At 34.7% G+C, this 21,918-nt stretch overlaps 1 protein-coding gene across 4 annotated transcripts in view; it reads left to right on the top strand.

The window, feature by feature from the left end:
* LOC131050672 (uncharacterized) overlaps positions 1–21,918 on the top strand; it is a 153,960-nt gene that overhangs the window by 38,676 nt on the left and 93,366 nt on the right. For 3 of the 4 annotated variants that reach the window (XM_057984883.2, XM_057984884.2, XM_057984882.2), the window contains 5 exons: positions 7,823–7,958; positions 8,527–10,323; positions 13,833–13,954; positions 14,147–14,449; positions 18,182–18,246. In XM_057984883.2, the coding sequence (XP_057840866.2) occupies positions 7,823–7,958; positions 8,527–10,323; positions 13,833–13,954; positions 14,147–14,449; positions 18,182–18,246 (2,423 nt within the window). The remainder of the gene's footprint in view (positions 1–7,822; positions 7,959–8,526; positions 10,324–13,832; positions 13,955–14,146; positions 14,450–18,181; positions 18,247–21,918) is intronic. The other variant, XM_057984885.2, reaches the window with a different exon arrangement.

The following is a 21,918-nucleotide window of genomic DNA, read 5'->3' as shown; positions in this document are numbered from 1 at the left end:
AAGGTAGAGGAAGCTTCAGCTGGTTCAATTGATTTCGATGATAGATCCTTACAGTGATTGGACATCACAAGAGCAGCCTCTATTGTTTACAAAGGATGACATCATTGATTTGGATGATATAGATCCTTATAGTTATTGGACATCGCAAGAGCAACCTCCATTTTTTTATAGAGCATGACATCAATGATTTGGAGAGGTAGGCTATGGAGGAGGAGGGGGGTGAATTTGGTTTCACATTGGATGACATTGAGGAGGATGATGAGTCGTTGCCAGTGCCAGGTGCATCTAGAGGTAGAGCTACATCTAGGATGAAGGATGAGCCACAACCTGAGCCAATCATACCGAGCGAGGAGGCACAATCATGCCCACAACAAACTTCTAGGACTAGACCCTCTAGTTCTACCTCCCCCCTAGTTTTTACTAGAGTTGGGAAGAGGAAGATGTAATTGTATTGATTTATTTACTTTTAGTTCTACAAAAACTATTTACTATTTTGCTTCCAGCCATCAACATTCCTCATGAGCATGCGTTTTTGTACCCACTTTGCGTTTAAATATATCTAGACTCAGCTTGTTTCTTTTGTGTTCTCTTTTATTGACTCATAGGATGCATCTTCTCATTGAATTTTGCAAAAAAAATTGCATTTCTAATTAAATTTAAGCAATTTTTTAAGTTCCCGAGTTTTTTGCCGAGTATTGGCCAAGTTTTTTTTTCGAGGCTTGGCTAGTTTTTTGGTTTTGGTGAGTACTATGTTTCAAACCATAACCCCCCCTCAGCCTGCAAACCATAGAGAGATTCTAAGTGCACAATTTCTGAACTTTTTGAATAACTTTTCTCCTTCATATCTTTTGAACCTATGAAAAGTGAAATGATAGATATGGATGTTATTCAATTTTGGTTTCAGATAACGTCAACTGACAAATGTGTTAATGTTTGGTAGGAAATGTGGTTATCATTTTTTTTGCTGGAAATTTTACCAAAGAAAACTCAACAGATCAATTATCTTGCATACAATCCCATGCTTTAATTTGTTAAGGCAAGATGACTAATGGTTTTGAACTTTACTTGCCATGATAAATTATATTGGCTTCTCTGCCAGCTTTCTTTTAGCTAAAAATTTTTACTTGGGATAATTTTCATGTAATTCGCTATTGGAGTCTGATTATGGGGTACAAATTTTACTATGTAAATACAAATTTTTTAGGGTATATTAAATTTAAATAAACACTGTATACAAATCAATCACAGCTAGCTCTAGTTTCTAATCCATCAAGTATGCCCAAGATAAAAAAATAACATGCTATACATACAGCACGTGATAGGTCCAATGTGCCCCTTCAACAACAAAAGAGATATATCAGCAATTTAGCATACACACAGTAAATAGCATAAATACAAAAGCAATGCATGGCAGATGTAAGCATAAACCAGAAAATACAAGTGACGATTTCATTGAACCCAAGAATTCAGTTTTACACAACATAAGATCACTGTTTTCCATAACACTTTTTCCATGAGGGTCTTCTAAACTAAACAAAGTATGTCATGTAACTTCATAAAAATATGATAAAGTCTTCATAGTCATTTATTAATCACATTGCAACATGTCTGAAGAATAATTTGCCACCTAAACTACCTCTTGCAAAAATAAATAAATTGTGATGCTCTTGACTGACTCGATGTACTTGTTTAGGAATAAGAGGTCTTATTGCTGATTTGAAGATGAATAAGCCTTTTATGTACATGGACAAATCCAAATCTTAGTACAAATTTTCCTTATGCTGCTTTGGCTGATAACGCAGTGAAGATTCAGTTGAGAGAAAAGTCAATTGCTTTACCTTTCGCCTGTTATTTTAAAAAAAATCTAGATATACATTGAGATTTCGACTGGTCTACTTTTCATTATGGATGTTAATATAATTTCTTTCTACATCTTGGAGATGTGGTAGGGCGATCAAATCTGAAACTAGAACAGGTGTCAAAAAATTCTCCACGCTTTTTTTAGCACCCCAATCTTGTATTTATGTCCTTTAATAATAATCTCTTCTGGAGCAACTGTCAATGGTTTTCTCAAATTTTTTATTGCCATTATTTACATATCATTGGTATCTATGTAAACCACTTGTTAATTTTCAACTTATTGAATTTGATTCAATGAAATTAGCTAACATAGCCGCTAAAAAGTATCATCAAAACTCTCCCGTTTTGAATACACTCATAAGACTTAATTATGCAAGAAAACATCAGAAAACAGGGTTTCAAGATGGATTGATGGAAGGAAGCCGAGGCAGAAGTTCTGTAAGTGATTTGGTCACTCAGGAACCTAATGTCATGCCTGGGGCAAAAATAGTCTTTACTAACTCGTGCGTACAAACTAGTCACTGTGAAGTTTGTAGATGTAAGGGCAGTTTTATCTGCAGCTAAACACATCCCATATTTAACAAAACAGCAGAGTTTGAGGGATCAAAGGTAACTGAGGTGTTTGGAATTCTCCTTTTTTAATTTTTGGATGTTGGTGTGAATAAGGGTTTGTACCTAGTAAAGGTCTTGTACCTAGCTAGTTCCTTGTAGGGGACTTATTCATGTGACGTAAGTTTGAAATGATAATTTGTTGTAATTAATTAAGGAGAAGAATACTCCTATAGAAAATTACAAGACGATCTTTGCATAACGGAAATGATTGATAATAGAAACACGAAAGATAGAAAGGAAACTTCCTAAAACTAACTAAAGATGAAAGACATAAAGGAAACTTCCTAAAACTAACTAAAGACGAAAGATATAAATGGAAGTTTCTAAATACTAACTAAATGAGTAAGATGACCATTATATCAATATTACAATATTATTTTAATACCCTCCCTTAATGGTCATTCTACTAACTACCCTATAGAAGAAGTGACATAATTTGCAGGTCATTTGGCCACACATGCATAGAAGGTTGCCCCTTATCCTTGGAACATTTTGCGACATGAGTCTACTATTGACACCCTCCCTGGTTTTACAAAACTTCTGGATATGACCAAGTTTACTATAATCCTTCTACCACAATCCTTTCAACATGATGCTGGGTAACAAAGCCATCCCTCCTTTTATCAAAAGACACCGTGATCAACTTTTTACAACTCGTGCAAAAAATCCATCATAATTGTTTTTGGAAAAATATCAGAAAACCCAAAAAACAACACCCTTCATGATTTTTTGTGGAAAAAAATCAGAAAACCCTTCAACAGAGAAAGAACTCACAATTTCTGTGTGAAAAAATTGTGTAAAAAACAAACAAAGAAACCACGATTTTTGAAGAGAAAATTGTGCAAAACCTTCAATGAGTTTTTATGGAGAAAAATCAGAAAACCTATCCACGATTTTTGAGGAGAAAATCATACAAACTCACCCTATCTGTTCAAGAACTTTACTTGCAGCCATCATGAGTAGTAAACAAAAATAAAAGCTCCATGATTTCTTGTGGAAAAAAATTAGAAAACCCACAAATTTTTTTACTAAACTTTTTTGCCAAAAAAGAACCTAAACTCTGATACCATGAAATGATAATTTGTTGTAATAAATCAAGGAGAGGAATACTCTTTATATGGAAATTTACAAGATGATCTTTCCATAACAGAAACGACCGAGAATAGAAACACAAAAGACAAAGAAAACTTCTTAAAACTAACTAAAGATGAAAGACAGATGGAAGTTTCTAAATACTAATCAAATGACTAAGGTGACCATTATATCAATATTACAATATTATTTTAATAAAGTTTTCTTTGGTCCTAGGTGACATTCCGAAAGGTAGTTATAATGGGGCCATGTTTGCCTGATTTACTTTTAGTTATCTAGACATTTAATATTTGCATCATGTACTTAATGTTTGTATCAAGGGTAGTTGTCATATGTCATCACACCTTGTGTGTATAAGCAAGGTTTCTCATGTCCGTTAACACGTCCATTGTCATGTTTAATCAATTTTGCAATGTTGAAGCAAACTATTCTTGCCACTCTCTCTTGTGGAAGTTTTTTTGGTCTTGCAGGGATCTTGAAAATTCATCTCTTTTTTCTTTTTAATTATTAATTACTTAAAAAGGTAATTAATCTTTCTTTTCTTTGAATATTCAACATTTTCACATCATGATTTTTGTTTGCCTTTTCACCCTAAGTAATATTAACATTATGGCATGGGTGCTAGAACACTCAATAAATTATTATAATATTATTTCATGCAAATCCTTCCTTCAGCCTCTGCAAATGAAGATAGGTTGTGGGTTCTGCTGATTCAGCTCTGAAAAAGGGGACATTACAAATTTCCTTCATGATGGGCATATCAAGGTGGATATCACACATTGTGAGGGGTGTAAAGAAGTCAGAAAATACTGACAGGGGGGGTAGGGGTTGAACAGTATTTTGAGATATTTAAACCGTTAATAATCTAAACTGAAAGTAAAAGCACAAAGACAGAGACACAAGATTTATCACGTGGAAAACCCAGCTGGGTAAAAAGACCACTGTTCATAACAATATTCTCATAATCAGAAATGGGCACCAACCCTATTTCAGAAGTGAGCTCCAACTCACTTTATGAGCACCAACTCATTTCAAGGTCACAGACAATACTGAGCATCAACTCAAAACCAACTGTGTTCAAGATGAAGAACTTTAGAAAGAATTGAAGGCTCTATGTTCAACTCAGAATTGAGAAAAACTCTTGAAACTCTCTTCTCTGTCAAAACATCAGAAAATAAATACAGCATACCATAAGACAGATACCAATAATCACTTTATACACAAATCATGGATGATAACTTGCTGGGAAATTTGCTGCAACTTCAAAGTAAGTCATATCTTCATATCTTTGGATTAAACATCACCGCTTAAAGATACAACAGTAAAGTTCTATATACGTTCAATACTCAGCATACCTCCCTGTACACATCTGATTATTTAAAAAAAAAAACTCCTCACACACAGAAAAACTCCATTACCCAGCACCTTAAAAACTATCAACTCGTATTAAAACAAATTTCTGAGTCGAAACCATACTTCAAGCCTGACAACTTCTGATTGGATTTTTCTGTACAAAAATGTTCCAGACAGCCAAAAATGTGATTCATCAACTGCAAAACACATCGCCCCCTTTTTGTCTATATAAAAATAAGTCATACTTTTATTATTCAATTTCCATTACACTTCACAATGCCCTGCATTTCAAGGATTGAAGCTTGAACAAAAATCAGAGAAGCACTTCACTCCCCAAAAATACATTAAGGTTTGTTTTTTAGAAGTCAACAAAACCATCAACTAGAAAATCGTGGCATACAACCCTCATAATGAAGTCACTTCTACACAATAGCTCTGAAAAATCTTTAAACACAGTAGACTACTTTTTTGCAATAACCAGATAATAACAAAAATCAGCAGAAAGACCACGCATGACTGAAGGAAAAAGTTTTTTTTTAACAAAGCCACGCAAAAACACCTTGTCTTCAGAGAACTTCATGGACTCTATATTAACTGACAACCCTGGCGCTTCAACTGAAAAACCAAAAGAAATGCTTCAGTTAAAAGAATTGTTCCGACAAAGAATATCACCCAGCACAAGAAAACGGCTCAAAACTCAGAAAAGAATGCCCAGTTTCAGTTACACTTCCTGACGGCACTGTAAAAGCTCAGAAGAATATCGACTGGCTATATGATCGCCCAGCTACAGTTACAACTGCAGCATCACCTGACGTCGCTGTAAAGGCTCAGAAGAATATCGCCCAGCTACAGTGACAAAGATGCCACTTGTGTTAATTTAGGATCAGACTGTAGCAAATTAGATAACAATAACAGATAGACAAATTAATGCACACAAAGATCACCAAAATACCCAGGGAAAACGTCCCTCTTGGAGGTGAAAAACCCAGCAACTAATCTCAGATCTTTATTATGCAATAATCAGAGGAATCTTTACAATGAGCTTCAACACTTGAAGCAATCAAAACCAGTAAGTTATGCACAGAAGAACAGCATGATCAACCTAGGATATACACAATGATGCACTTATCTCTGAGAATAGGGTGATTGCTGTCACAAGTAGGTTTACTGTCTCAGAGATGAAGTTCGCTGCCTTCAAAAGATGTTCTCTGCCCTTCAAATGATGTTCGCTGTCCTTCCAATGATGATCGCTGTCACTGGAAACCAGTTCGCTGTCCTAGGGATACGATTCGCTGATTCTGCAACAGTTCGCTGACCTTGTGATATGGTTCGCTCACCTTGAAGGTTCATTCGCTGTTACTAAGGATGATTCACTGATGCTAAGGAGTGATTTGCTGATGAATTCGCAAACACTGAATGATTGATCTTGCTGAATGAATGATTGATGCATCCTAATTTGTGTTAGGTCGGCCTTGTCAATTTTGGCGCCAAGAAGGATAGGTCATGATTAAATACAAATTACATATGAGAGATGATCACAAGTTACATATACCGCCCACTTAGGGCCTGGTTAACACAAAACTCATTTATGCTTTCTAAGGCCGGCAGGGCCACATACACGCTAGGTGTGCTAGGTCGGCCCTAGAAGGGCTCCGACCTAGCTACATACATCAACAACTTGTAATCACACAAACTCATGACAAGCTACTGAACAAGAAGCTCAGATCAAAACACAGACAGCTAGATAATGCCGACTGGAAACAATGCTTACATCAATGACAAAATATATGCTACAAGGGGGTGGGAGTGGGGCAGGCGTTGGTGATGAAGTGATTTAGAGTTCATTAAATTGGTTTGAATAATCTGGGAAATTGGGCATCTTGATTTAGAAATTTTTGAAAAGGAATTGTTTTAGAAAGCAGTTAATTTAACCTATATTGTATTTGTAAGCAACTTAATGTAATGTGGCATATAAATAAGGATTTTGAATTTGATTGTTTTCTGTAGAAAATTTCTTGTCGTGGCTGCGTGATTTGGCTACCTGATAGGGATGGTCTCAACGGCATCAAATATTCTCTTAGGTGTTACAGGAAGTAATATTTTTAGTAATGATTCTTTGTGCACTGGTCTATGAAGAATATATGTTGGGCAGGTACAGTGACAGTTACGTGCTTGGAGATTTACTTTGTTTGAGTGGGTACTCGTACCTCCTTTGGAAAGTTGTCTTTCATGTATACTGATTATTACTGACATTTCAGTAGTGCCACAGTTCTCTTTTTCTATTTCCTAGCAAGTAGATCATTCATATAAATAGGAAATTGAAAAATATTTTTTTGAGCATTCACATTTAAAAAAATTTCCTTTTCTACAGTTTGCATCATCTATTTTACTTTGTGATTGTGAGGTGGTTTTCAAGATCCTGAAGATTAGCATTGCATCCAAATTGATTAAAGAATGTAAATTTCTTTTTATTTGGATGGTGATTGGAGTTGAAGTTTCTTTAGTCTTTTGAGTTTAATTATAGTGCAAACGTTGGAAACATTTTTTGTTTAATGCAAAAACTTCAGTAGATTGTTAAGTCTTGAAGGAATTGATGATTTTCTTAAAATTTTCTTTTGAGGTTGCAAGTAAGTAGCAATGTGCATTGGTTGAGCATTGTGTAAAGTTTTTCTTGTGCCACCAGATTTCAGATTCTAGCCACAGTTGTTCTAGTAGGTTTTTGATAAATTAACATTCCACTGTAGACTTTTTGCCCAAGTGCTTGCTGTTAAAACTTCATAAATTCTCTTGGATCCATACCTGTTTTGAGCTGTCACTAATTTGTCCATGAATTTATTATTTTAGAAATATTCTTTTCAATGTTAATTAAAATTTGAGTAATGTAAGATATGATTGCATCTTGCAGCAAGTTGAGTGGAAGAAACGGGCAAAAACAGCATCTACAGTGTCTGATATGGACTTGTTGGTGAAGGATTTACGAAGTAAGGTTGTGGATTGGTCGGCTGCAAGGCGACTCTGGGAAGATGGTAATTCACAATTTGGTCAGTGCAAAGTTTACAATGTTTGTTATATATAGATATGGATGCAACTATGCTTAATTCTTGTTGGCATTTGCATCAGGAATTCTATCTTGCTATGTCACTGAAGCTTTGTTTCGAAACCTTAACTGTTTTTTTATATGTGGCTTTGTAATCAAATTTAAGGTGCATTGGAGTTTATTTGAATTAAGTATTTCCTGCTATATGAGCGTTTTCAATGATTTTCTTACAAAGAAATGTACATGTTAGCTCTGTCTATCTATGGCAACAATTTTTATTTATTTTTGTCAAACAATTACACATTATAGCTTATGAATTATGTCATTGCATTCTTTACTTATTTTAAATCTCAGATTCCATAATTGACCTAGATATGAATTCCATTTTATCTTTTGTAAGATTTGCTTGAGCATTGTATGTATCCTTATGATGAATTAATGATATCCAGCTATCTTTTTTTGTTATGTGAAAAAAATTTAAGATTCATTTTGTACGTCAGCTGATGTAGACCAAGGCAGTGCGTTCTTCTAGGTTGCATGGAACTTAATTTTCTACACTTATGATAATGCAGAACAGGAACAAAATGTGGGGACTTTGCAGAGTATCGACCCAGGGGAGACAACAAACAAAAAAGATATCTATGAATCAAATAACTCATCCAATGGTGAGAGTAGATTTATGGTTGGTAGAACTGCCAGTAAAAGGTTGGAGGAAAGTAGGAGAAAGGCAGAACAGATAATACAGTTCAACAGTAGCGGCATAAACAATGTTGCTGTGAAGCACCAGGATGATGAGAACGGAGTGAAGCAAAGACACTTAGAAGAATGTGAGGCGAAGAGAGTGCATAGAAGGCAATGCATGGAAAGAAAAACAGAAGGTGGTAATTATAAGCGTCACAATGGCAGGAGTCTTTTGGAATTAAAAAATCTGTCTGTTTGTGAAGATCAGAAATTTCTCACTAAAGAAGAGGTAAATGATGTAAAAGAAAATAATAGTAATGTAATTAATGATTTTGAGCTGAGAAGTGAGGATGAAATGAATCATGGGAAAGAAAGCATATCTAAAGGAGAGAGGAGTGATAAAATTAACAACATGATCCAACATGCAAACCAAAGTGCAGAGAATTTTGATGTGATAGCAGAGGAGAAATCCATCAGGTCAATGGAAAGAGAGACACTTTTAACTAAAGATGATGATGGAAACAACTTAGATGCATCTGAACATTTGAAGAAACCTTGTCAAGCTACAAAGGGGAAGAAACCAACCACCTATGATGAAAAGGACAAACATGATGTCTCCATTACAAAAAATGTATGCATTATGCCAAATTCAATCCAAGATAAAGGGCAACTTAGTGTTCCTAAAGTAAGTGAACATGAAAGGAAGGCAAGCCCTCAACGAATTGACAATAATGTCAATGCTGAGCAAGATCATATGTCTATGAAGAGGGAGCACGATACCATGAGTTCTTCATCAAATACTCTTCAAATTCTAGAACACAACACTAATGTAATGGCTGACAGTTGCAGTGAGTTTGTTTGTGAGCAAAAATGTTCTACAACTAAACCTCAAGAATTGCGCAGGTCTCTGCGAATTGAGGTGAAATCTTCCCCAAAACAGGAAGAAAGCAATGGTAAGGCCTTAAAAAATAAGTTGTTGCAGGCGAAATATTCTTTAAAGCCAGATCTTTTAGCAAAGAATGAATGTGAAGATAGTTGTCACTTGATAAGAAATGAGTTATATGAGAACAAGAATCATTGCGAGAAGTTGGATTTAATGCCCCTCAAACAGAATGCATCCAGGTCCAGTGCTAGAAACAAGTTAAGACAATCCAAATCCTTATCAAAGCAAGATTCTCATGAAAGCACCATAGCTGAAGACAGTCATAATATGGAGGGAAAAATATTATTTCCTAATGCTAAGCATGATGACGAGAATTTAAATTTCAAATTTCCTATGCAGGATACACTTGATGTCAAGGCTGAAAAGAATTTGGGGCAGCCACAGAAGGTTTTGCGTTCGAGAAAGTTAACATCTTTTCATAATAATGCTGCTGAATGCCAGGGTTTGATTGCTGGTTTCAAGCCCGATGCTTCAGAAACTGAGGTTTCTGGTCACAATTCTGCTTGTTCAAGAGATGGTCCTCTTTTTGCTAAGATACCAGCTTCTGGAAAACGGAAAAGGACATGTGTCCAGAAATATTTAGCTGATAAATCTTCATCAGGAAACAGAAAACAGTGGAAGATTCATTGGAACAATGATTTAAAAATGCTCGGCACAAGTAGGATGGAAGATGCTAGTACTCCTAGTGATATGGAAAACCGAAAGGAGAAATGTGAGAACATTGAATTTTCATCAGTAATTGAAGGTAAACAAGTTTGCATTTTGTGGTATCACTTTTTTTGGTTTTGACATTTATTCAGCTTTTAAAATCTCTTACTATTATGATTAAACCTTGAAATATGTTTAATACATTCTTTTTTATCTCTTTCGAAATGCTGTTATTGTCTTGGTATAAATGGCAGATGATCTGATCTTTTGATTATTAGAGCTAAGATGATTTTTTCTCATTGAATAAGCCCATATTCAATAGTTGGTCAGATCAGCACAAGATTTTATTGCAGTGTGATTTAAAGGCACAGGTTTGCTGTTTTACTGGCTTCTGAATTAGCTAACGCAATTATTACCATATTGGTGGTAGCGTTTACCATAATATTGTATTCCAATGTGAAATATAATTGGCTAGTTTTAAATGAACCTATACATATGCTGTCTGATGATGTACAATAAGTCTTAGCATCAGGAGCATATATTAGACAAGCTACACACACATATACAAATTAATTTGGTGAATTTCTTGAGGGTTGACCTCCAGCTTAATTACCACAGTTGATCAATATCTCTTTCACCATGTTCACTCAGGATTCAGGCCTTGCCTCGTTTTGTTGGGCATCCCACACCTGGCAGCTGGATGTAGTATTTTTTACGCAATTTCAACACTCGGCTCTTTTTATGAAGCTCCCATGTTAACATAGGAGCTCTTCCAATTCAATCATTTCCCCATTCAATCATTTAAATGTATATTGTAATGTAGGTAAGAATTCTGTATTTAGTAAAACATAATCCTCAGGTGTAATGCATTTTAGATTGTCTTGTGGTCAACAATAAGCTATTAGAGGTCTCAAGCCACATGTCTCCAAAGTTTTAGGCCTAAATCAAGGATTTTGAATCTTCTGGATCCTTATATGACGTTGCTTATTTGGTTTCGTAGTCTCTTTAGGTGTACTTGACATGTCTACTCATCAAAGTGCAAAAGTAAATCTACCATTTTGGTATTGCCTTAAATGTTGTGGTTATAAGACACTCCTTTCTGACCATTCTGCAAGCACCCTTTTGATGTTGCATTTTGATACACAGATAGAGGTAGGGCAGTGAGATGACTTTCCTGTCTTTGTATGTTGTCACTAACTCTCCCCAATTATCTTTCTCTTGCACACGGTGGATGGCCTATTGTCAATGAAGACACCTATGTGTGTCCTTTCCCTGCATAGTCCAACCCATGGGCATTTGTGAATCTCCAGTTTTCTCTTTGCCTGTAAAAGTTTGTGGGAATCTTTCACTCCAAGGAGTATGTAGGTTGACCTTCATAGCTTGGGTCATTTTCCTTTGGACATCATCAAATCTTGTATTGAACTGGACACAATGATGCATGATGATGTTGTTGGTACTTCTTGTGCTCCAAACTTTGGCATTGCCTAGATCCTCACATGATTTCCAGCCTTGGTCTCCGAATTTGCCACTTCCTGTTTCCTTGGAGGGACCCTTCCATATAGCTTTTTTCTTTTTAACTTGTCCAGGGTTATAGTGTACACACCTCAAATTCATACCTTATATGTATGCATTTTTTCTATTACGTTAGTGTTCAGTAATGTACCATATGTTTTGAAAATGAACAGGAAGTTTACATCAATAAAGAAGAAGACTTGTGAATAATCTTTCCCCAGAAAAAGCTAGGAAATATGACCTTAGCCTTTTATTTGTCTCCTCTCTCTTACATAAAAAGCAAAATTATGTGATGCCTACGTTGCTTAGCTTTTCTGTAATTGTCAGACCTCGATGGATCACAAGCCACTTTAAAGTTCTCATACATTTTTTAACTTTTGTAATTTTATTTTAAGATTTCCACATTCTATTGTAACTTTTTTTTTTTAATGCGATTGACTTAATTTTGTTATTATAGATATGAATATCCATAGAATTTATATGTAACGCATCAGAAGTCAGTTAATTTGGCATTATTCAGCTAAAACCAAAAAATGTCTTTGTATGTGCAGATATCATTTATAAATTTGGAATATGTAGTTCTAGAAACACACTAACTCAATAAATATTCAACTGACAAAAGGATGGGGTTAGCTGAGTGTGGGTTCAATCTATGTCCAATTATAGCTCAATGTAGCAGGAAATAAGAAAAGAGCTGAGAGATGGAGGGTACTTGAATATTAAGCATTGTTTCCTTCTAAGTAATCCTTGTGGAGCAATAATAGGTGGCCATATGATTGCTGAAGTTTTTATCACTCTTTGGATTTGTCCAGGTTAAAGTATTTAGCATCCCCCATGTGATTGTTTAAATTCAGGTTTTTAAAATTTTTCCAGTTCCATATATCCATGATTTCTATTTTCTGTAATTCCTATTTGCATGTATGGAACATTGAAATGCCAGTAATCAGTTTCAATCCCATAAAGAGTTCCAACATCTTGTAATTCGATCAGAAGAGAAAACTGGAAAGAATTGTCATCACAATGTGTTCAGTGTTTGATGAATTGTCATTCAAGATGGTTTTCCTTCACAACGACTGACCCTACATTGATAATGGGAAAACTTATCATTTGTTGAAACCCTTTTAGTCCCATCTAGGCCTAGGATCTTTCACATACCTTTGAGTGCATTTAAAATGTTTATGCCTACTTGGGCTTATGTTGCACACCCTGATTTTGCATTTACAGATTTACATCTTTCTTCAAGAGGCTATAGACAATGCTTGACAATTGGAATATTTGTTTACAAAACAATCTGTACAAGTTCTTCTTTCATCCTTCATCTTCATCAGAGATCTGAACAGCTCTGATACCAACAATGCAAACAAAACATTTCAATTACCTAAATTAACAAACTAGAGAAAGAGCACATAGCCAATAATTATTTGGTTTTATCATTTCAAAAATGAGAAAAGTCAATCACTATTGAGGAAGTGGTAGAGCTGCCTTCCTCTTGACCACATAAGGTCCTCCTAATTGCTTACTTACCTAAACAATTAATTACTAAATTGTTTTATTATGAGAGTGATATAGGTTCACATAACATTGAACTGGTAAACCCCATAAACTTGTAAACATAGTTAAATCTCCTATCTAATTTGTCTTTTGGGTCAATAACCTCAAAATTGTTTCGGGCAATACATGTGATATTTATTGTGGGCAATCCAACAGGAGACAAAATATTTTTCTAACACCATATGGGAGTATAATGATAAATAATAGGTGTTTCCTGTTTCCTCAATTTTATGTGATTCATTTATTAGTCTATTTTATGCACATTGTTTGGTACTTGTGATTTTTCATGTATCTTTTTCATTGCCATGGTTTCAACACCCTGGAGCTGAGAAAATTGAAATGGACCCATTGAATTTCTATTTTTAGGGTATTCCCAGCTTACTTATCTGTCTTTGGTTATCCTAAACTCTCAGAAAATTGTCTATACCCGTTTACCTAGTTAGTAGGTCATGTGATCTCATTGATTGATGGAATATCAAAAAGTTAAATGCTAATTTGTTTTCATGGTATCAATTTGTTGTGCTTTGAGCATTCCATGGACAGATATGGGAACATTATCTGAATTGCATGATCACAGTAAAGCATCTGGTTTAAATTCCAGCACAAATCCACAGGATAATGAATTGGATCATATGAGCGCGAATCTCGTTTGCTCTATCTGCCAGGTTAGATTAATTTTTTTTTTTGTCTCATGCATTTTGCAATTCAGTGGTAACGTTAAATTCTGTGGAACAGTAAAGCTAGCAAACATTTCCTCTATATCCGATTCAGGTATTGTGGACTTAAATTATTAATGCCTTTCACTGTCAGTGTGGTACTATGAGAGTTTTCTCATGACCTTTTCTTTTATTTGTCAGTTTGGAGGAGCTGAAAACTTCTTACTACTCTGCGATGGAAAGAGATGCTCTTGTTCTATCCACACTTTTTGTTTACACCCTCCTCTGTTGAAGGTCCCAGATGGAGATTGGTTTTGCCCTTATTGCAAAGAATCACTGCCAGTGTATTTGAGAAGGGACAAGAAGGGTAGCAGCCTTTATCCACCAAAGAAAATTGAAAAGATCTTAGGCCGAAGGCAAGTACAAGTTGGAACTGAACAAAGTGAAATGCAGCTTCAGTATTTAGTGAAATGGGTCTCCCTTTCACACCATTATGATACTTGGGTGCGTGATTCTATATTTGTTTTTTCCATGGATGATGAAATTTTATTTATGTTTTTGGAAAATATTAGAGAAATAAACATGTTGATTTCCATAACTGTGATTTCTTGAAGAAACTTTGCTGTGCACATATTTTTCCATCACTATTTCAAGTATTTGTTATGTGTGCGTGCTCTGATTTCTGTGAGGACCATGAGAATCTCCCTTTGAAGGTCTTGCAGTAATCTGAGGAGTTGATTGAGTCCTTTCAATTTTACAACCATCATTTTTATATAGCTGTTATTGTACAGCGTATAGTGTTATGATCCGTGGATCTTGCAAAAATTAGATAAATTATTGCAATGCAAATTACAAGAGCTTTACCTATAAGACATTTTTTTGTTCATTGCTTGACACTTGTTATAATTTGTCATTTCTTTATGAAATAATGAAATTAGAGAAAAAACCATGGAACACGGATTACATCACTAGAAAGTAAGTTCCAGAAGCTTTTCGGGGCTGTATGATATCTCTGTGTTTGGTTAAACATGATAACATGACACAGAATTACACTACGGAAAACCAAAACGTGCTAGATTAACTTGAACCTTGAAAATCTCCGCTTGAATGAAGTCAGCTTGGCACAGGCCTGAATCAAGCTAGGAATATGCCCTGCAGCATGGAGCTCTGTATGCCATAAAAATATGATGGCCTGAAATAGAAATGTGGGGCTTTTTTTTTGTTTTCATCCTTTGGCCATTCTACTAAGCCAGATTTTTTTAGAAAACAAGGAAAACACCAAAATGTTATATCAATTTTAGATAATCCCTTATGTTTCTAAGGTGAAGTGAAGGATTTTTTTATATGGAGAAGAATAGCTAGATTGTTGGTTATAAGGCACTGCCTTGGGCAAGAAAGGTTGTCTACATTACATAGTAGAAAAATCGTTTAGGGAAAATGGCATACCAAAAGTACAAGATTTTTTGAAAAAATCGGCAAAAGATTGAGAAGAAATTGGATTTAAAAAAAACATAAAAAATTGTAAAACAAGAGAAAAACTATATTTTTAAATAACTTCAGGGCATTTCCATAGCATAGAGATATAAAGAGCAAATAAAATAGAGTTTAACTTGTGAATTGTAGAAAATAATTTTTTGTTGTTTATATTCATATGACTGATTACATAGGCAAATAATCAGTTAACTTTTTAAGAGGGCATTCACCAAATACACCAAATAGTTGTCTAAGTCAGATCAAATATCAACTAAGTCTATGAAGTAACTGAGATCAAAAGTTAACAGACAAATAGTAAAAGTAAAAGCCATTTTGAAGTGATCCAAGAATTTCATTGTGATTGAGTCAAGGAGTTTTGTAGGGTTAATTCAATATTTTAGAAAGCTTATCAAATCATATTCCACAATTGCAATGCGTTTTATCATAGTAACAAAATCATTTGGGGAAAAAATCCGCAAACCAAAAATATAAGATTTTTTGAAAAAATGGGTAAGAAATTGGAAGGACACAAACTACTTTTTTTTAAAACTTAAGGGCATTTCCATAGCATAGAGATATAGAGAGTAAATAAAATAGAGTTTAACCCATGAATTGTAGAAAATAGATTTTGTTGTTTATATTCATGTTGTTGATTACATAGGCAAATATTCATTTAACTTTAAGGGCGGTCACCAAATACACCAAATAGTTGTCCGAGTCCGAGATCAAAGATTAGCTAAGTCTATGAAGTAGCTAAGATCAAAATTTATCAGACTGAGATCCAACTATTGTTAGGAATTTAGTAAAAGTAGAAGCCATTTTGAAGTGATCCAAGACTTTCATTGTGATTGAGGCAAGGAGTTTTCTAGGAGTATTAGTTAAGTCTATGAAGTAGCTGAGATCAAAATTTATCAGACAGAGATCCAACTATTGTTAGGAATTTAGTAAAAGTTGAAGCCATTTTGAAGTGATCCAAGACTTTCATTGTGATTGAGACAAGGAGTTTAACCCACGAATTGTAGAAAATAGATTTTGTTGTTTATATTCATATTGCTGATTACATAGGCAAATATTCATTTAACTTTTTAAAAGGGCAGTTACCAAATACAACAAATATTGCCTAAGTCTGAGATCAAAGATTAGCTAAGTCTATGAAGTAGCTGAGATCAAAATTTATCAGACAGAGATCCAAATCCAACAATCGTTAGGAATTTAGTAAAAGTGGAAGCCATTTTGAAGTGATCCAAGACTTTCATTGTGATTGAGGCAAGGAGTTTTCTAGGGGTAGTTCAATATTTGAGAAAGCTTATCAAATCATATTTCATAGTTGCAATGCTTTATATTCCCTGATGGCAATTGGTAAGTCTTTTATATGGGGTAGAATTCAACAAAAGGCATTTCTTTAGCTGAAGTAAAAGATTAGCAAGCCACTGGTTTTGGCAATACCTAGCTTGCAACTACTATTTTAGGTAGAGACAAATTTTAATGATTGTGTGTTGGAGGCTCTTTTATTACAACTATGTAAGCTTGTTTGTTGTCATTCAGATTTATTTCATGGAGCACTTTAGATATATTGCTCACATAATGATTTGCATGTCCTTGTTTGAGCAAAAATTAACTATATCAATTATAAATTAAAAATCATACATCTATATCTACATATATGAAATATGTCTTTGAATGTTTAGTGTTGTGGTAGAAAAACTCCATTGGTATGGTAGCCACCAAGGTTCAAACCCCTACTAGGCCATTGAGCTCGTGGGCTTTCTACCTTTGTTGGGTTTAAACAAGTGTGGGGAATGATGAACCCCCTGAAAATGGACAAAATAACAAACTTTTTCAATGTTGATTCCACATTGACTCTGATTTTGTCTCAGACCAACCCTATTTCTAAGCAATTCAGTAATTTCAAGCGTTTTTCTAGGGTTTTGCAAGTTTTAACAATGATTTTTTTCACGTTTTTTGCCATTTTTGGGGTTTTTAACATGATTGTAAAGTGATTTAAATGCAAAAAATCTTTGAAAATTGGGTCAATGCTTGGTCAACGATTTTTTCATGAATCGGGATTGTTTCGGGGAATAAATTGGCTAGCTCCAAGATTCAGGATTAATCAGGTATAATCGTGATTTTTTGCAGACTATTGCTTCATTGATCTGCAAGACTAAGGTGGAACAGCTGAAATGATTGCTATGGGAGCCAAAGCTTCATTTCGTCACCTTTCCTTTTGGGTCTTTAGAATCTACGGTCCTTAGAAAAGAATGAGTGATGGTTTCAACATCCCATTTACATCATTAATCCACTAGAAAAAAAGAATGATTCATGAAAAGAGATTGATTGTTGCCTACTTAATTCCCTACACTTTCCCAAATGTTGAAATTGAACCCATCAAACTAGGAATAGGATAGGTCAAGTCATTTTTGACATTTTTTACCATATAGCCAATCCTAGAACTGATTCAATGAAGTAAATATGACATGATGGATATGTTTATTCTTTACTGGAAATTTTTATATGGTGTCAAATGATTTTATTGGAGGATTTATATTGAAGCTATAATCAGTTAAAATATGATATCCCGTGCATGCAAGATTGACAATAATTTAAGACAACATTCTTGAGTTATGATACTGTAGCGCTGTTGTATCTTCTAGGCATATTTATATTTTTGTCACATTATTGATTATTGACTAGGTCTTATCTTTACTGACTGCTAAAATCTCATCTTCCCTCCATCACTCCAAATTGTTTGTGTTCATGCTATAGGTTCCTGAGACTTGGGCTGTACATCATGATCGTGCACGTGTTCTCAACTTTCAACGGAGGTTCCCGTAAGCCTCTCCTTTTTAGTTTTTCTTTTGTTATGTTTTCCCATATTATTAAATTTGGTTCCTTTGTGCTTAGCCTTCATTAACAACAGTATGGTGTATATTGTGTGACTAAATAGCTGGGCTTGTATTTAACTGTTTAAAACAATTGAAACTCTTCTTTTTCTTGTAAAATGTGTAGAACATGATTCCTGCTTAGCAAAAATTGTTGTTTGACATTCCCTGGAAACTAATTATTTTGTAATCATGCACAGTTGACTCTTACTGATATTGAATAAATATATAATTCTTAGTCAATAAGTGTATAACAGGTCTTTTTATTGTTTGTCCTAACCAGCTACCCAGATACAGTATCAACCATATACTGCAATATATTAAATATTCAGCGCTTTTGTTATATATATATATTTTCTTTACCTTATATACAGGTCTGCACTCTGAAGTTGGTGTTTGAAACCTTAATATTTACAGGCATAGCAAGTATAATTAAGAAATTTTGTAATACTTCTCAATTATTAGAGAGAAGGGTTGGCGTTCTAATGTGTAATGTCCCCTTTTGGGCTTTACCTAATTTAGCCTTGAGATAACTTTTCTAACTTAAAGCGAGAGTTATAATATATTAATAAATATAATTTTATCAAAACTGAATACTTTAATTATAATATTTAACTTAAGATTCTAAGACTAGTTTGGAAGATAGATCTTGTCTTGATAGCTTCCTCTGATTTGTATACTTGACATATATGCTTCAATGTTATAACTTGTTGCTACATATAATTTTTCTCATAGATTAGTCTTCAGTCTGGTGTATAGATTTTATATATATTATCTGATTTATTCCACTGTCTTCATATAATTATCTTCTTATATCATATTCAGTTCTGCATATATTAAAAACACCATCCCCTCTTGCTGAAGTGGAAATGAATGCTTTCATATATCTTCTAATCGAAATGATAAGTTATGCTGTAAAGGACATGACTCATGTCTGTTCATAATCGCTTTCTTTCCTTATACTAATCGCACCATTCCATATGTGATTGGTTATCTCATAACCACCTATTAGTCTTCTTACTAATCGATGTCTTCATGATCATTGATCACTGTCATTAATAAAATGAATCACTGTCTTAAAATTGTGCTTCTTCAGATATCAATTGGTTGTTTGATAAGTCCTTCCCTTAATTCATGTTGATAGTCAATACTCTTAATTAACCAGATTTGTATATTGATCTAACTATCGTTGATATTATTCAGTGTTTATTTTAGTCACTGTCATCCATTAATATGTAATTGATATATGCTTTAGCCGATATGCTTATCAGCATATTTCGATCTTCATAATATATTGGGCATCTAATATCATTTGCTGTCAATACTGATCATTCTTACCTTAATGACTTTGATCGCTCATCTTCGTGGACATTACTTAATCTTACGCTAACTTCTCCATCAATGCTTGATGATTAATATGTATCATCGATATCTGCCACTTAATGAACATTATTGGGCTTCGTATATTAAGCATACTTATTAAGCACATCCCCATGCATACCACCAAGAACAAGGATGTTACATCCTATAACTTAATAATAGTTCTCATCTGATCTGATCCATGGTGATCTCTTGGATGCTAAGTCACCAGGTTCGAATTCGAATTCAAAGTTCGACAGCCTTGAAATTCGAATGAAGTTCGATGCGGAAAAAATTCCAAATGTATAAAATTCGAATTAAGTTCGCCATATGTAATTTTAAAATTTTTTTAATAAATATATGTAATATATCTATAAAATTTGCCTAAATAGTTTAACATTGATAAATAGATTTGAAATCATTACAAAAAGATGACACATTTATAAAATATAAACCGTAGGAAACATATGCTTTCACTATTGCAAAGACGTTCTTTTGTCAAAAGGGTACAATAACAGTCAAAAACTTTAGAACTTTAAAATAACTCTCATCAAGAGCACTTGGCTGGGATGCCAAATCATCATCATCTGTATCACTACTCAGTTCATCATCTGCAAAGTCAGGCTCATCTGCATCTGGCATTGCTATGCCTTTAAGAGTTTGTTCTAAAGAAGTGTTCTTTGCTGATTTGTTCATCAGCAATTTCAAATTGCTGCGAACATAGACAAGATCTCCCAACTTTCTAGTCAGCAATTTGTTCTTCTTTTTGGAATGGATGTGGTCAAAGCAACTCCAGTTCCTCTCACAAGCTGATGAACTTGCTTCCTGACTCAAAATTCGAATAGCAAACTCTTGCAGTTCAGGAGCTGATGATCCATAAGCGATCCACCAACTATATCCAGGCATACATGGCGAGTCATATTTGGCTTCTGCCCCTCCAAACATCCCTTCTCCTCTCTTGTATTGCCAACTTTGATCTCTGATTAGTGCTGCAATTTCTGGATCTGGTACATACCTGCTTATGGCTTGGTAAAGCCTTGCCATGATTTCATTATCACCCCCTCTATCAATAGAAAACAACTTAGGCTCCAAAAAGCAAGCTGCTGCATGTAAAGGTGTGTGCATCATTTTCCATCTGCAATCAACTGTCTCCCATATCTGCATATATTCTGCTTCTTCATTATTTAGTGCTTTTTGAATAGATTCCTTACACCGGTCCATGCTTTCATAAAGCATGCCAAGGCAAGGAGTGTCACCATCAACCATACGAAGCACATCAACAATTGGTTCACATACAAGCAAAACTTTTGCTGCACTTTCCTAGAAATTGTTGTTTAGGATGATTTGCTCTATGTTCTTCCCCTTAGGGCCTTTAGAAAGCACTGAACTTTCCCACTGATTGGAACAAATAACAGATCTCAAAGCTGCTTTTTCTTCAACCACTCTTTTCAAAGTGATATAATATGAAGCAAATCTTGTTTCACAAGGCCTCAAGAATTCCTTTGTTGCATGCTGCCTATAAATACTCAATGTGAGACGATGATTCCGTATGAAATTTGGAATTGCTCTCCCTCTATGAATAGCTTCATTTACCCATGGGAATTTAGCCAAGTCATGAAGCAACAAATCGAGACAATGGGCTGCACATGGGCTCCAATATATCTGTGGGTAGTTCTATACAATCAGCCTCCCAGCTCCCACACAATTTGCTACACTATCAGTTACCACTTGAACCACATTTTCCAGCCCTACTTCAAGAATGGCTTCCTCTAATATTCGAAAAATATACTCTGAAGTTTTCTTGTGGTTCATGGTGTCAATGACTTTCAAAAACACAACACCTTCAGGACAAGACACCAAAACATTAATCAATGGCTTTTGATCCATATATGACCATCCATCATTCAATATAGTGCAACCTGTTTCCTTCCAAGTGGCTTTGACATCAGCTAATTTTTCAGTCACTCTATCTTTTGACCTCTGCAAAAGAGTTGTCTTGATAGCCTCTGAACCTGGGGGTGTGTACCCTTTGCCAAACTCTGCAATTTTTTGAACTGCATTACGAAAATGAAGATTTCTCGCAACATTGAATGGAATAGCACTTGTGTAAAACAAATCAGCAACTGCATCATCCCCCTGTTGTTTCTCTACTGGTTTCCAAAAGTTGTTCAGTGTTCCACTCTGTTTTGATACACTCTGACTCATCGGTTTGGATTGCACAGAAGAGGAAGACATGACAGATGTGAATCTAGATATATCTCC

Source organism: Cryptomeria japonica, chromosome 11 (genome assembly GCF_030272615.1).
Source record: "Cryptomeria japonica chromosome 11, Sugi_1.0, whole genome shotgun sequence".
In the NCBI taxonomy this organism is placed as follows: domain Eukaryota; kingdom Viridiplantae; phylum Streptophyta; class Pinopsida; order Cupressales; family Cupressaceae; genus Cryptomeria; species Cryptomeria japonica.
This window is presented reverse-complemented; position numbering and strand designations above follow the sequence as displayed.